Raw genomic sequence first — 17,759 nt, 5'->3', positions numbered from 1 at the left:
ATCATATTTTTAATTATGTCACTTTGTAATATTAATTGCAACTATCGTTAATAGTGTATGATTTTTTTTTACATAAATTTTTTTTTACATAAATTTAATTATTTTTAAAATTTACATTACGTTGAAGGATTTAAACAGACTTTCAGTTATTTATCTCAAAGTTAATGAACCAATGTTTGGAATTAATATTATACTGACATCTAATTATAAAACAGTCTCTCAAATTGAAATAAATATATGTTTACTCTTTCATATCGCGTTACGCTGTAACAAAACGCGTTGCAGCAATAACGTTAGCACGCACGTGCTCAACAAGGGGATGCCATCCCTCAGGGCAATTAGATGTACTCTTTGAGAAAGAAAAAGATAAACGATGGGTCAACCCGCGCAATCTAATTCCAAGACCCTACCCCCATGCAAATCGAGGCGCCCTTAACTGGCTGACGTTTCAACCCTTGACACTCACCCCTGGTGGCGCCATAGGGTCGTACACGTAAACACCACAGTACTACTTCCTTCGACTCTGTACAACGTGACTTAAATTAACCCCAGCTGCTTCGCGCGCCCTTTCCTCCCCCCTTTCCTCCCCGACAGCTCTCTGTCTCACTGCGTTCCGCATCTAAAAGCTAATCTTAACGAAAGGTCCTTCGTCGTAAAACTTGTGAATTGGAAATATAAGCTCGGTCTATAGGGAGCATTTAATCGTAAGGATAAATATTTGTTTTACTACTTAGAATATTTTTAGAAAAATATTGGAAGCAGGATATATACAATTAGAAGGGAAATTTTTAAAAGATTTTGATGGTGTTTATCCAAAAGTAATAATTGATTTTATATTTTACATAATTTTTCTTGCAAATTGTCACAATTTTTTAAAAAATATTAGAAAGATTTAATTTAATATTTCTTATTTTGGACAAAATTATATTATTATTTATTTATATAAGATGAAATTTATATTTATATTTATCCGTTTAAATTAAATATATTGATAATTTAATTAATAATTATTTTTAATATAATTAATTATTCTATTATTATATTATTGATTATTTAATTATTGTACATTATTATTGGTTTTCTTATATCTACTGGTGCGATGCATTTCTTTCTATCTAGGAGGTAAGAGGATATTTCGGTTAGACATAATTTTTCTCGATTTTTGGAACATGTTATATTTCTCCCCGAAAATAATACTCTCTTGACACGCGACATAAAGAATTCTCTTCGGAAGCGAATATCTTTCTATCCTGTCCCTCGACGTTGCTCGGCGTACAACTGCTGGCACAAGATCGTGTTTTTATCTAGCTATCTTCTCCTCGTACCTCTGCATCGTTGTTCACGACTCGTATAAATCATGATGAATGAGAAAACAAGCAGCGCGCGTCGTACTTGAAAACATCCCCCGCGCGATATTTCTATCTTTCCCTCTTTACCCCTTTTTCTCTCTCTTTCTCTCGACTCTCTCTCGGTACTAATTCCAACAAAAGGACCACCGCTGCACATGGTGGCTTCTACCGGGCGTGGAAAATGGAAAACACACCGCGCAAACACGATCCGCCCTTGCCGTCCGAAACACGTTGCCGGGTGGATTTTGCCGATGAAGGGTGGCAGTCGTTGTGGGGTGAGACACGAGAAACCCGTTCGTCCCCATTTCGCCTACGAGTTTACCCGACTTCCCCGGCCTAACCGGGGTCGACGAGGGTGGATGATAGTGTGGCGATTCACGGATGAATGTCGCCCGAGTTATAATTGCAACGAGCCGTAATTAGTTTTGAAAATTTAATTATTTCCGAGCCGCGCGATAAATGCCGGCGGCTACCGTCCCGTACCGTAAAGGCCTCCCGACGAAGAATTATTTGACGATTTCGCCGCCGTGTAATGTACGCGTTAATCTCACTTCGCCCGTGACTTCGGGCATCGGGATGGGATGGGCCTGTAGCTACGAATCGTTAGCCCATGTTTCGCCGAGTGGACGTTACATTTTACTTACGCGGGCCAACTGCCGGCGAAAGTAATTTCCCTGGAATTTAGCCAAATACAAGTTTATCGTCTCTTGCACGCGTACGAGGACACGTGCCTTGTTAAATGACTTCTCTCGTATATATTCCGTGTATATATGTGTACGTGTGTGTGTGTGTGTGTGTGTGTGTGTGTGTGTGTGTGTGTGTTTGCATGTACGAATATAAAATTATATTTTTTAACATTTAAAAAATATCAAAAATATCATATAAATTTATTAAATTATTCTTTTATTAGCATATCTATATTCCACAAATTAATTAAAGGCACACGGTTATGATTATCAGCAGATTAATTCTCGTAAAGTTCGTATTTCTTATTTTCTTTCTGTCTAACGGTAAATGCACGACTTGTTTGTTCGTCTAAATGATTAAGCGGTGAATCTAGCTGTCCCGACGTCGTAAATCGCCAGGACGTATTCATCGATCGATCTTTAAAATCGCGATTCCGCAACATCGCCCGAAAGCTGCTCTCTCTCTCTCTCTCTCTCTCCCCCCCCTCTCTCTCTCCATTAGCGATATGAATTTTCGCGTTATACACATGGCGCCCGCGTCGATGTGTGTACAAAGTAAAAGTTAATTGAACCCGCGGCACGCAGTCAGACATGTTTACACAGCGATTTATCTCCCCGTCCGCAGAATTTTTACCATACCCGTTAGGATAATTGCCGGTGAATAGAGACTCGATTAAACGATAGTCACGCGATGAGTCACTCGTTGCCGTTATTCATATTTTTTTGCGCGAGGACTTTTAACCTGCACGCTTGTCCCGAGGTGTGAACGCGGCTTATAACTCACGGCGCATGCAACGGAGGTGAATGCAAGGAACTTAGGTGTATTAGATCTCGCGTGTATTTGTTTCGCATTATGCTTTCGTATGAGCCTCGAGTACGCACCATCGCGCCGCCGATATATTGCGCGTTGCGAAATGGAGAGCGTCAATAAATCTCGCTAGTTAGTTGATATTTTACCGCAAGGAGTTACAATATATCTCGCCTTATCTCTCCTTATCGATCGCCTCCCCCCCCCCCCGTCCGTGCGTTTTCATAGCTAAACGGCCGAACGAATTACATAAATCCTGAAATTAAATTCGTGAAAAAACACGGTTACGCGCACAATTAACGATAGGTGCTTATGCTTGCAGGCGGTTTCGGGAAATTTTATCGCGCGCAGACCCGGCGGAATAAAAATGTTTCGCACATGTACGCGTCGTTTTACATAGAGTATTTTATTATATAGCCGATTTTATCGCGAAATGTTTTACATTTCGCGAGATGCGCTCTGCTTGTGTAATTAAACTTTGAAAGATTAAACGGTAACGGTTTTGATCGCTAATGAACGACAAAACGTGAACGATCAACGACCGACGTCGCCTTTGTTTTAATTACAACGTACATTTCCCCCTCCCCTTCCCCCCCTCCCTCGCCTCCCAGTTCCCGCCGCACTGTGCGAATGGCATACATTTGGTGGTGCATTCATCCGCGCTTATTAAAAATAAAGTGCCTATTTGGAAAGGAATGTTTGACAAGGTGTGAGCGCGAGCCAGCAGCGCTGGCGCATTTATTATTGCCGCTATTATGCAAGGCTGTCAATTGCGTTTTTAGAAATTAATGCCCGTGTCGTTCCCTCGCAGCACGCGCTCTACGCACATCGTCTGCATTCATCGTTCTGTATTCTAAGGGCCAGGCGCACGCGACGTCGTTAAAAATTTATCAAAACGCGTAAATATCGAAACGATATTTCATTTCTCTCGCCGCTTGGATCTTTCTACCTCTCCTCCCCCCTCCCCCCGCCCCTCCTTCCCATCATCATGTTTTCGTAATTTATCGCACTTCCGAATTTTTACGCGACATAACGTACAACGTACGGCATAATTTATGCGATTGCGAAAACAATTAAAAGATTAATTAAAAATTAAGGAACGATTTAACTAAAAAGAAGATTATTAAGAAAAAATAATTTTATTAGTTTTTACTTTATAATTATGAAGAAATAACAGATTGACGACTCTTTATCATAGATAATAATTTTCATTTATTGTGCTTTACAATTTTTATCTGATATTAAATTTATTACAGTTTGAAGTTTGCACTTGTATTTTGTGAGCGTCTGCTGCAATATCGTAACTGTTTTACTTTTTTTTATTTTCGTAAAAAGTTTTGGGTGTTACCGCCGCGCCGAAATAAAATGTTAAATATGCACGACGAAGATTATCACTCCGCGTAATTTTCATCTTCATTAGAAGCAGACGCAACGGATTCTAAGGACGAATGCGGGAGGGGACATTCTCAAAAATTTATAAGACATCACCCTCTCCACGACTTTTCAAGCAGATCCTCACAAAAGCTGTCTCGCCCTGAAGTTCTGTCCGGCCCTTCCCTGCGTGTCGCACCCTCGAAATTCACCCTTCCTCGTATCCACGGTTTATGAATCTTTTAAGGAAGCATCGAGGTACTGAAAACCGACGGCGTCTTTGTTCGACGAGATCGTTCATCCGTTACAAAGCGAGATGCGTTGGGAGTTGTGATAAATCATTAAAGAAAAATCAAACACACACACACACACACAAACGCGCGCGCGCATATAAAATAATTTACCCTCTAATTTGCGCGTGTAAAGTTTCGCAGACATTGACGTGAATGAAATCTGACTGCTGGGAAGTTCTGAAAAAACGATCAATATTACTAACTTTGACTTTTAAATTAATACTTGTCTATTTAATAATCAAGATTTGTTAAATCGTAAAATGTTGTTACGTAAAAGAAAAGTAAAGTTTTCTGAATTTCTTTAGATATTCGTAACGAGGCTGTTTCGATTATGGTTTCAGCGATCATGGCGCACTTCTTCTTCCTGGCCGCTTTCTTCTGGCTGAACACGATGTGCTTCAACATCTGGTGGACGTTCAGGTGAGTCGCGATTCACTTAGCTGCCATCGCTCTGTTTTCACGAGATAAATGTACTTTCAAGCGTGAATTGAATTGCCGTACTCACGATACATTTACGTGCGATCCGTTATTCGGTGATGTCTGTTACAAAGCGTAGTTGTGAAAGGCTGTCAGGCAGGCGGCCAGAAAGATCTCTAACTTTGTATCACGAGTATCTGAAACTTTGAAAACTGAGCGATGCCTGATATTTTGGAGGGTCATAAAATTGCGCTACTGCCTTCAGAGAATAACCGGAATTTGCGGAATGCCATTATATCTCGCCACGTTATTGATAAAAATATTAAAGGAGAGAGAGAGAGAGAGAGAGAGAGAGAGAGAGAGAGAGAGAGAGAGAAAGAAGCTATTTTGGAACAGATACTATGGACATTCCAATCGCTGATCCTGTTGCAAAATAAAATGTCATACATCTCACCGATGTACAAGTTAAATAAAGCAAAGCAGTTGAACATTGCATAAACAATATTCTATTCTACGAGTTCGCAAGAATTTCGAATTATCGAGAGATCGGAATGAACTCAGAATGAAGTCAAGAGCGAGAAATAATTTATTTCGCGCAGCAAATAGAATGCGGATTTGTCGATTGTAGAATTGCTCTGACTAGTGTCGAATTTATTCCTAGAATAACAAAATAGCTAATTATACGACGAATATCGATGCGCGTGAGATAATGGCGGAATAAAGCCTAATTAACGTGTCGCCTCATTACGGCCCGAAATAATTATACAATATGGATAAATCGTCCGTACGCAAGCAAACGATTATAATAATTGAACTAAATTTCAGGGAAATTCTATATGTTTCTTGCCTACGGCTCATTGTAGCTAATTAAAGTCCATTCATCCATATGTAATTATAAAAAGTGGATCGCTCCAGAGAGAGAGAGAGAGAGAGAGAGAGCACACAAATCACAAATACAATTGTATCATCGTTTATGACCATGTTTGCATAATCGCTCGGATTAAAGTGGTACATACATCAAACAAAATTGTTCTCGTGATTTACATAATGAAATTCTTTGATCGGTATTGTGAAACGTTACTAGACAAAAATACATCAAGTTTAACAGTCGATTAATCTAATAATCCGCTGGTACCTATTTTTTACGTTTAATTAACGAGATTAAAAAATCAGAGAAACCCACAACATTACACACATCTCGTGGAGATTTGGTGCACTTGGAAATTTCTATATTAAAAAAAATATTAAATCTCTAAGTGAGCTACAAATGAACTCTAAATAATATCGATGTATTTATACATTATGATCGATCGATGACTGAGAGACATATAAAAACTCGGAAAAATTAAAAAAAAATCGGAGAAATCCACAACACACATCTCGTAGAGATTTTGTGCACTTAGAAACTTTTACATCAAAAGAAAAATATTAAATCTCTAATGCTCAATTCCATCAACGTAGATTAACTTTAATCTCGGTTCAACTTACTCTTCATCTTTTTCTAGTTCTAAGAATTAAGTGAGTTAAACCGAGATTAAAGTAAATCTATGTTGGTGGAATCGGGCATAAGTGAGCTTCAAATGAATTCTAAATAATATCGATGTACTTATACATCATGATCGATCGATCATGGCTGAAAGACACGTCAAAAAACTCGGAAAAAATAAAAAACCCACGGAGAAACCCACAACACATTACACACATCTCGTAGAGATTTCGTGCACTTGGAAATTTCTAATATTAAAAGAAATATTAAATCTCTACGCGAGCCTCAAATGAGAATTTCTAGATGATATCGATATACTTATACATCACGATCGATGACTGAAAGGCACATAAAAACTGTGATGATTATTAGCAAGCAGATTGCCGTGATCGTGATGAAAAGCTTTACGCGTTGGGGGGAACCGAATGCGCGGTTGGAGAGATTGGATCAGGATCACTCGGTCGACTGGTTAATGCGATGCAACACGGTCACCATAACGGGTCTCCTCCTCGTCTCACTCCTCCGTCGCTCGCGGTTCTGCTCTCCTCTCTCTGTTTTGTTTCTCTTTCGCCCTGTCTCTCCCCCTCCCTCATCCTCGTCACGCCACGTTTCTCGTCGTATTTCTTTGGGCGTTATTTTCATCGGAAACCTCTCCTCGATCGAGAACTTATCCGCCGTCTGCATCTCGCCAACGCGCAATTATCCACGTTTTATTCGCAGCTGGATTCGTCCCGATTTATATGACACTCGACTCGAGGTAAATCGATAACGGACTTGCGGACTACTCGCGGAATTATGAACGGTGCAAAAGCCCGCGAGGATCGCGCGAGATTAATTATTATATTGATTCTTATTGAATATTCGCACTCTGTCGCAATTTATACGATTAAATCGGAGTTAGCAAGCGAAAATCGACATTTTGCAACAATTTCTTAAGTAATATCTCTGAGAAAATGTAATACATCTAAAAAGTTTGATAATACCTTTTATGTATCGAAGGGAGAAGCTATTTTTTTTTTTTTTTTTTTTTTTTTTTTTTTTTTATAATATTGTTTCATCAGAAACATAGAACAGAAAAAGGGAAAATTAGAAATATGTATTCTCATTTTCGTAATTTGGCTATCAATAGTCATCATTCTTTCCTATTTTGCTGTGCGCAGTGATTCAATAATTAAAAATTAAATTCTAACAAATAATGATCTCTTATTATAATTTTTAATTTGTTAATTAAGAATATATGGAAAAAAGTTTTTACTCCGTTAAATAAAAATTTATCATTGTTGATTCTAATGTAAATTTCCCATGTGCATGCTTAAACTGTGTGAATTCGCGGAAACAATAATTTTACCGCTACAGTGCATAACTCACGATTTGCATAAGACGTATTCTCGCATTTAATTATTCACCGAGTTTCCACGCGTAGCGTTACAGCGACTGACGCAGTTCGAAATTTTAATCCCGATTGTGATAAAATACGGAAGCGAGTATGAAGTACGCATTAAATGCGACGCATATTTTCTTTTAAATTGTTTCCATAATATATATTTATAATTGGTGCCGTCTCGCAATATACCTTGCAAATCGCATCCGTAACCGTAACCACGGAGATAACCACGGTATGATACATCGGTAAACACTGACTGGCCGCGCCATAATCAACGATATCTCGGACTTTTCGGCGGTGTGGGTGGCACCTAAAAATATTTAAACGCGCGCAGTAAACCGCACTAAGCATTCCGTATCAACGGCCCTGACTTTTCACGACCAACACAGTTCGATGAACTTGCACTCTTGCGCCATTCGCAGCACTTTTATCCCCGTTTTCGCGTCTCTCTCTCTCTCTCTCTCTCTCTCTCTCTCTCTCTGCGCGCGCGCGCGTGTCCACACACGCACGCACACGCACACATGTCAAAACTGTCGGCGACACGTGCGCGTGTATCCACTTGTTGAAGTGTCAGCGGCACGTTGCGCGTTCACGGTGGCTGCCTCGTGTGCTGCCCCGTGATTTTCGAGCTGGAAAATTATCCTGATGTCATTTGCGACTGCGCGCGCGCCCGTTTCTGCATGGTCGTTTCTGCATTGACCACCGCTGGTCGCGTTGCCGATGATCTCCATTTTTTTCTCTTACGGTCTGTCGACTCGCTACTGTCGGCGATGCTCGCCTATCGCATCGCTCATCATTGGATTAACGCGTCGCGCCATACGCTGATGTTATTGCTCAACAAAGCGAACAACGCCGTTAACCCGAACCCGAGCAAATTTCGGCCGGAAAAGTTCACGTACGTATGGCCGAATCGAGACGGAAACTAACGGATATATTCCCGTTCACGTTAAATCATTTTTTAAATTTCTGATTCTTAAATTCGTTCCTAATTCTGTAGAGGAAAGAAAACGAGCGATTGACAAAGAGTTAATCACGCTGCAAATCAAGTCGAAATTTTTGCAAACATCTTCTTAAAATTATTTTTTGAAGAGAATGTTTTCTCACAACATTTTATTCATACAGCTTTATTTAACAAAAAAAAAAAAAAATGCTTCTTGTTTGATCTGTTGAAATTTTGATCGCAATCAAGCGGAACGGTATTCGCGAACAACGAGCGATATCACGCACCTAAATGATTTATAATTGCATTAAATGGAAACGTTCCATAGAAATCCGTCCCCTAATGAACACGCCCTATTGTTCTGGCGCATACGTTCAACGTTATCCGTCTGTAAGTACATTGTTGTACACAATATCGAGCGTGGTAAATTGAATCGGGCCAACCGATTCCGACTCGTGTGATTTTCTTGCTTCCCGAGATTTCCCGACAGAGGCGAGTGGATGGCATTCGACACCGGCTCCTGTCGCGCCAATTAGCAGAGCCTGCGACATTACACCACCAATGGGAACCCGATGCCATCACCGTTACGTTTAATTGCACGCGAAGGCCACGCCGTGTGTTTTCCCGTGCTTACGTTTTCCGCCTTCTTCCCCCCCCCCCCGTCTTTCCCCCTTTCTCCCTCCTCTCTCTTTTTCTCCGTCTCTCGCTGAGTAATCCAGATACTCCGCGCGTTCTCGCGCCTCTATTTTCTGAGAAATTGTTCAATTATCTGACGTCCCAGGCAGCTTCCCACGGTCACTGCAACCGCCGTTGATGCGCGCGCTTTTACGCCGCTGCGTGACCTCGGCGTGCATTTAGCGTTTCTTCTCTAAACGAATTTGCATTCCGCTCGCTGCCAGCATGTCTGTCCGTGCTGCCGAACCGATGCGGTTCTTTCACGAGGTTAACCCGCGCTTGGGTCGCGGGCTGGCGGGAGGGGGGGCTCGTTTATTCCCCCGGTAAAAATATTTCCACCAGCGCGCTTACGTAACGCGCGAGTAAATGCAACGCACGCGGTAAATTCAATACGCTCTTTATAACGATAGTCAATCGTCGGAACTGAACGCGCATGACTGAAGTAGAGAGAATTCTCGCGGTTCGTTCGAAGAGCGAGCGGAAAGATTTATGAGCGACGAAAAGATTTTATTAGGAGGAATGAAAAATCATTTTTATAGACGATTAATCGAGAATCAATGTACCAGTTATTAAGACTGTCCGCTTGGCGTTTTAGTGATAATTGTTCGGAAGAGGGAGTCCATCTTTGATTCGAGCCGGACAATCAGTCATTGTCAGCAACTAATCCCGGAGGGATTGCTTCCTGCAAAACAATAGTCGAGCCAGTCGGCGAAAAGCAAAACAGAGCCGGCATGTATCGTCCTGCATGAGGCGGCCAAGTGCTTTGCCGAGTGCGTGTATAAAAGGACAGTTAGTTAAGGTCTCTTCTGTTCTCTCGAAGGACTAGTTCATTAACTTCGTTTATCTCCTCCTTGATAATCGACCGCCTCGATTTCTTCGGCCGCGTGCGAGCCAAGCCGAGCGCGTGACACGAATGATTGGGATGACGATGGCGTCTCGACGATGGCATCATCATGGCGAGTATCTCTTGATAAAGATTTTACGCAGATATGAAGATAACACATATAACGCATGTAATTTGCAGTTAAGTGCAAATTGCACCGAGGCAGCTCGATGTGCGTTTAATTTACATATATTTTCTAAGAAAGTATACACCTCCTACCGTAAGTGGCGAAATATGATCCGTTAATATCTCGTTTATCATCTTATCAACTGCGAAACGCTAGAATTAAGGAACTTAAGGACAGGCTGCGATGAGATTAAGTACACCGTAATTAAGCGTACTCCGAACTCATAGCGACTGCGCCATAATGATAGTCGATTAATCTCCCTTCTCTGCTCCTGAGAGCAACTCGTTATCTTCCTTTCCTCGTTCTTCAGAGTCACCAAATTTTTTTTCCTCGGTTCTACTACTAATTTCGCCTCCAAATTCCGCATCGACGAGCCTCGGTGCTCGACAAATTTCCAGTTCGTTGAATATTCTTGGAATCCCTGCGACGCGATTTACTTCCCTTTCGCCGCTCTTTATTTGTCTCAAATCTTTCCGTCATCTCTAAGAGAGAATACGTTCGGGTTTCGCAGTCGGTTAGCTATAAATAGATCGATTCTCGTCCATTAATGCCTTGTTCGAACGTCGAAGTCGTTGCCAAGCGGAACGTGACCCAAATATTCGAAACTGGGCCTCCACGAGTAAACACGTCATATTTCGCAAGGCACAATAGTCTTCTTGTAACTGTACTGTATTCAATTGGTCCATCCCAAGAACAGGTCTCCTCCTCTCGATCGTGTCTGTACGAAGTTATATTTCATATAACTCGATCTTGTCGCGAATTATTCGTCTTCTTATTGGACGAATGATTTCCCTCGGGAGTCATTTACAGAGAAATCATCAGGGAACAGTTCTTAAATAAACATGTTTATAAAAAGTTATTTATATTTTATTTTATAAATTTACAATTTTATTTACGTTTATAAATTTTACTGTTCTATTTATTAATCAATAAATTTTATTATTTTATTAATTTTATTACATATACATGTGTGTGTGTGTGTGTGTGTGTGTGTGTGTGTGTTTAAAATTTTTTGCAATAATTTTTGTTCTAAAATAGTTTTTAAATAGACTCACTTATTACGGGCTTACTACGAAAGAAGTAATTTTAACAAAATTTTATTTCTTCAAATAAAAATGTGTAGAAAAAACCATGAAGTATCAACAGAGAAGAAATCATCTCGGTGCTTTGCAAGCAATATTAGTTTACCCCCTCCCCTCCCTCCCTTTATTGCCAAACGTCCCAAATATCGAGGTATGTACACTGATGCGTATTACCCGAACGATCGCCGTCATCGGCAGGCACCGGCCGAGTGCCGACAAGCTCGATATTTGAGATCCCTCGGGTCAGTGCTCGAATATCAACAAACCTAAGAGCGGACTCGCTCGTCCGGAGCACACCGAATTCGGTCCACCGGGTGTGGCGAGATGCTCGCGCGAGATCCGTAACCGCCGCACTCGCAGGCAAATGCGGGAGACATGGCAAACCGACGGCCACGACCGCAAACGCGATGGTCAGCGAGAGATATCTTGCGACGGCGGCGGCCGCAGTCTCGAGGACCCGAACGAAGAAGTTCCCGTCGGGCAGAGTTACGAAGCCGAGCGGTAAAGCTAATTTAGGGCCAGAGACCTCGGTCGAGACCTCGCCACGAGAGCCATCGAAATACGGCAAGATCGGGCGGTAAAGCGAAATCGCGCGTACAGGTATTCGATTCTGGGGGAGGGGGGGGGAGGGAAAGACCGGGAATTATTCTATTCGATTGTAACGAGCTCCCGACCTCTCCAACAACGAGAGGTCCTTTCCTTTGATGATACCAAATCTGAAATTTACGAGCGGCCGTAAACGGAAATTGACAAAAATCGAACGGCGAACTAATTGATCGAAATTTTGGATCGTTTTGCGCTTTGCGTTTTGTAAACTTTCGATTTGATCTGTTTCGCGAAAATATCTTCGAGAAATAAATTCGTTTGATCGAAACACATGAAATGTTCGCGAACTGTGTGGATCGAGAGAGGGCAAAATTATAGGTTGCCTCTGGTTGTTTCTAGACCGTTAAGAGTCACTAAGTTAATCTAAATTACCGCACCGCAATCCCACGCGGGGGGGGGGGGAGGGGGAGTGGGGAAGTTCCGCGAGTTACGCAAGGAAAAAGGAAAGAGGACTAACGCTCCGTCTTTGTGAAACGGGTTAACGACTTCGGTGTCCCACCTTCTCTTCTTCGCGGCGCTCTCTTCGTTACGCGTTAGATAATGCATGCAAATTGCGTTAACGTAACGTGACTGCCGGCTCTAAAAGCCGGGGATCTCGACCGGTCCGCTAGTCAACGACCCGCCCGTGTAAAGATAGACGAATCGTCGTTTGCAGTTTGCTCACCGGTGCAGCTTCCATCCCGCAGCCTATTATGTCGACTGTCGGCGGTGTCATGAATGCATTCCATTCGTGGGACCGTTGGCAGCGAACCGACCCGGGTGAATCACGCGAGCTTGAAAATTCAGAACGCGTGCTACCCTCTGGTAGCCGTCACTATCCTGCTTTCATCCGGATTTTTCCGTGTCCCCGGGACACCCCGGGAACTTTCGCGCATTGTGATCTTCGCGTTGAAAATTCGATTTGTTCCGGATGCGCTCCGTATCGCGCGGACCGTTTGATTCGGTTCTCGCGCAACTGACCGTACCGAATATCCCAGAATTGTCGAGGCGTCTTGCGAAATATATTTTTCCTCGTCAGAAGAAGAATATCGTCGTTTTTTTTTTTTTTTTTTTTTCATTCTTTCTTAAGATCTCGATCGAATATAATATAATTTGTATGGTGAACTTTTATTACTTCATTACGAGGTCCTTAATAAAATTAATAATTTACCGCGTATTATACGCCCGACAAATAATTAATGGAAGATAACATGCGATACAAGTTTCTATGGATGTAAATAATGACTGAATAATTGAAATGCCATTTCAATGCCATCGGATTTCATATTAGATCTCTAAGCATATTGCCAAGTACTGAGATGCCAGGCGAGGTTTCCAACTTGCTTCGTTAGCTTCGTAGAACATTCTCCCCTCCCCTCTCTCTCTCCCTCTCTTTCTCTACGTATTACACACACACACACACACATATATATATATATACGATGAGTACTCGTGCGGTCAGAACGGTCGAGTGAATCACGCGAAGCCTTTAGAAGTCACGCGTCGCCGAGGCTCTCCTCGCGCAAGCACGAAACTCCATCGGGGTTTCTCCTCGCCCGTGTATTTTTGACCTCTCCGGTACGTGCCGTATGAAAGATATTTTCCGCGAAATGAACCCGGGCTTATTACCATGATCGACATCCCTCCGGCGCGTGATGAAATCCTACTTGCCGTGCGGTCGCGAACGCGCAGGGAAGAGAACAGAATGGAAATGAATCACGGCGCGGGCGGGCGGGAGGAAGGGTGAGGGAGGGGGGGGAGGGGAGGAGAGGGAACGGTCCGTCAGGACACCGTAGCCGATTTCCTTCGAACCGGATCGGATACATCTCAGGAGCGTTGCTCCTCATTCGAGCCGTGTCGCGACTACGTAATGCGCCATTTGCATAACACAATTGCGCGATACAGTCACGCAGGAGGACGCTGCTCCGTAACGTCCGTTTCGACTCCGTGTGCATCGCAATAACGCAAAATAACAATGTATTACGGTAATCAGTATTAAATTGCAGCCGCAACTTTTTGCCGTTTCGTGGCCTGCTACGGCGACGCGGCGGAGTTATAACACACGGCACATGTACCTTTACTTTCTTATCTCCGATCTGTGTTATTCTCCCGAGAGAGAGAGAGAGAGAGAGAGAGAGAGAGAGAGAGAGAGAGGGTAAAACGACGCGACGTTAATGAAGACACTTCGGGCGACCGTACGCATCGCGATATCCTATCAAATGACGCAAGAAAGATCACGCACGGCTGAACACATACGTCTCGAGCTCTCTAATTGTTATTAATGTCACGATCTGCCCGCTGCATTAATTTGCAGCGGACGTCTCGTCAAGAATGCATTGAATTTCATAGATTCATCGGCGCTCGTCGCGGATCAACTGCGAGGAACGTTCTCCTCGCGGATAACGTTCGCGAGAACAAAAGTTGCACCTTGGCACGAGTGTACCCTCAGACACCACCTATATCAAGAACAAGCTTCTCCGGATAACCGTGAACAGACCGAGTAAATCATGAACGGTCGTTAGAATTCAGAGCCTGGTTTCCCTTGAGATCGGAACGGAGAGACCGAGAATCTTGGTAAGCGGTGCCAAAGATTCGTGTTGCTGCAGCCCGCGTATCTCGTCGTCGATACTTTTACTCTTGCCTTTTCTTTCTCCCGTTTCGATCTCTTCCCTTTCCGTTCCGCGCCTTTCTCTTTTATCTTAGCCTCACCTCGTGACAGCGTAACAACGCCCTTCTTCGACGTTTCCACTTCACTCCGGAATCCGGAAATGAATAAACATTCCGCGCAATAAAATTCTCTAATAATTATATGATCTTCCGAAAGACCCGCCGTTTTCACTCGACGGATTAATTCGCCGTCTTTTGACTTTAACGAGTTCAATATTTCATCCGATTACGGCCGTAATCAGATTGTTATTGTAGCGAAGGCACGCAATCTGCAATCTGGCTACGTCACATTGTTATACTACCTTACGTGCTTTTTTTTTTTTTCGCGTAATTTAAAAGGATTTTCCCGCTACGGTTTCTTCCGTGTTCTCAGATTATCCGTTCGTTTCTCGATTTTTAGAAAATCCTCGGCTTGTTACGCCACCAGCGTAATCTCACGTTCCATCATAGTTTTCCGCGTGTTTTCGTAATCACGTTAAAATTCCTCCGTGATCTCCGGCTCTAGCCAGCCCGAAGCGTTCGCTTCGTTAGCATACGTTAATTTGTTGGTAATTAATACGATGGCAATTACTCGGCTTGGTTTCTTCGCTTTGTACACAAAGCCCGGGAGATCAACAGAGCTAAATTTCTCGTCATTATCTCCCGCGCATTCTCCTCATTATGTAGCGTGCATCGGACGGGGAGGAGTGAAGGGAGGAGGGGGGGGGGGGGCGTCACGCATGTGCGAACATGCGTTGCGCGGAGGCTGGTGCCAAGTTACACGACAATCTTTCGCCGCATCGCCATCGTTTTCCATTTTGCTCCGCTTCGCGGTATCGCTTCCTACGATAAATATTATGCAACGACGGCACGTAAATTAAAGCCACACGGACACGCGGTTACCTATGATGTAATTCAATAATAAACTGCGAACGCTTTTACATTTATCCCGTGTACGCGCGAAGTAATACACGAGAGAAGCGGTCATTTTAACTTAAAAATATGATAGACGTGATAGACTTAAGACTCCTCGATCCCTGAGTTTCGTCACGAGAAGCCGTAAGAGTCGACTTTCCGTGTGTTTTCTTGTACCAATTTGTGCAGGAAGCTGCTTCCACGAACGTCAATTAAACCCGGCTGAGATTTAGCTGATTTCTTTGTTCTCTTCTTGAGAAACAAAACGGGAAAGCCAAGCGGGAGAGAGAGAGAGAGAGAGAGAGAGAGAAATCGGTAAAACTCTTCAGTCGAGATTTGTACTAACGGATCATAATAGCGCGACCACGTGTTGTAGGCAGAGGCGAAAAACCAGTTTCGCAATTTCGCAACAAAACCAAACTAACGTAGAGTGGTCTCTTCTTGTGGTCAAAAAGTTTTTGATGTTTGTTACGTCGTAACAACCGCTCGTGGAACATCTTGCGCGCGGAGCAAAACTCTCGTACACGTTGAAACGAGAGCGAAGATGGCCGGAAAAAAAAAAAGAAAAAAAAAAGATAAAGAAAAAAAATGAATAGGCAAACGGAGGAACGCGACGCGACAGTTTGAAGTTGTTGTTCTCGCGGATCTACGGATTGGGCATTTCGTGCGTGTTTTATATCTGCGTATTTATGAAGGGGGAGGGGGGGATATTTATGAAGCGGGAATCATGCGGAAAGGTATTGCACCGATGCACCGAAACGACGAAGTGACGTACAACCCGCCCGGCGAGTCTCCGACAGTGAACCCTCGGAAGCGTGACATTGTCAGGGATCGTATTGCACGATACGCTCATCCTCCGTGACCGTGGCTCGCGATGATTGCACGCTTAGTCAGTCAGGGTTGGCTGAATTTAAACCGGTACGGCGCAACGGCAGATACAATCAGCGGCCTACCTCGGACCATCGATTAAGCAATTTTTCAATTCGAAACGCAACGAGATAATTCTCTTTCAACTCTTCTGCGTTTTGTTCCTCATGGAATATATATATATATATATATATATATATATATATATATACACTTAAATAGCGATGACTCACCGACACACGTGTCGCCTCGTATAAATTGTAGTCAGTGGCAAACGTCATCTCCTTTGCAACAACTTTGCGATAAACACCCCGGCGAGACTAAGTATACTTTTTAAATCCCGAATGTACAGTAATATATCGACGAAACTTTATCAGCTGAATTGTGTTGCGAGAAAATATAATCTCGGCAACGAAATAAGCGTTATAAGATTGTTCGCCGGTTTGCCATTTGCAGAAGAATATATGTCCCAAGTATAAACCCCTCCCCCCCCCCTCCCTCCAAGTATAAAACGCGGTATAAAACTTACGAGCGATATTTAGGGAAAGAATTTAAAGCCGAGACGCGGGAGGAACGTGTTTGCTCGTGTTTCCGAGCGGCTGGAACTTTATCCACAAAACGAGAATTGTTTTTGCGAGAGCCGGTCAAGCCACGCGCGGTGCAGCTCGCTCGCGGAATGACGCCGGCGACGGAGAAGGAAGCGAAAGGCAAGACCGAGACGGACGCGCGTGCGAGGACGGGGAGAGGGTCGGGAGGAGTCGACGACCTCCGTGGCCGCAGGTTGCACCTGCATCACCTGCCGTCGAGTCGGGCCTCCTTCGCGCCTTCGCGGCCGAGTGCTCGGGGCCAGGCCTCAGCGAATCCTCGACGATCCGTCGACGAGAAAAAGCCGCCTGACCGGCGTCTACGACGGAATCCAGCGCGGAACATCGCAGACCCGTACGAGCGCGGCGCGGCGCGGCGCGTTGCACCGTGAAATTCTCGAATTTGCAAAACCCGCCGTTCTTTTCGCCTCTTTGGCATACGCGGCAGGCGCAGCCGGTGCAGCCGTGCGAGGCAAGAAGCTCCTCGGGTATGCCGCGCCGGGTTGTTCGTTTCCCGGTCGAACGCGCCGATAGCAGCAGCACGCAGCTCGAATTCCGACGTAGATAGGCACCGTAAAATTTCACCGTGATTTATACAGGATGCGACTCCCGCGGTTTCTCTCGTCGAGCGGAGAATTTCCCCGCTGGAGCCAAATACAAA

The 17,759-nt window shown here is 43.7% G+C and overlaps 1 protein-coding gene across 1 annotated transcript in view; it reads left to right on the top strand.

The window, feature by feature from the left end:
• Positions 1-17,759, top strand: part of mthl1 (adhesion G-protein coupled receptor methuselah-like 1) — a 132,494-nt gene that overhangs the window by 44,605 nt on the left and 70,130 nt on the right. The window contains exon 4 of the mRNA XM_011644201.3: positions 4,849-4,927. Coding sequence (XP_011642503.2) covers positions 4,849-4,927 — 79 coding nt within the window. The remainder of the gene's footprint in view (positions 1-4,848; positions 4,928-17,759) is intronic.

This window comes from Pogonomyrmex barbatus, unplaced genomic scaffold (assembly GCF_055798465.1).
Source record: "Pogonomyrmex barbatus isolate J1 unplaced genomic scaffold, ASM5579846v1 scaffold8, whole genome shotgun sequence".
Classification (NCBI taxonomy): domain Eukaryota; kingdom Metazoa; phylum Arthropoda; class Insecta; order Hymenoptera; family Formicidae; genus Pogonomyrmex; species Pogonomyrmex barbatus.
Note: the sequence above shows the minus strand (reverse complement) of the source record. Positions and strands in the feature narration are given on the sequence as shown.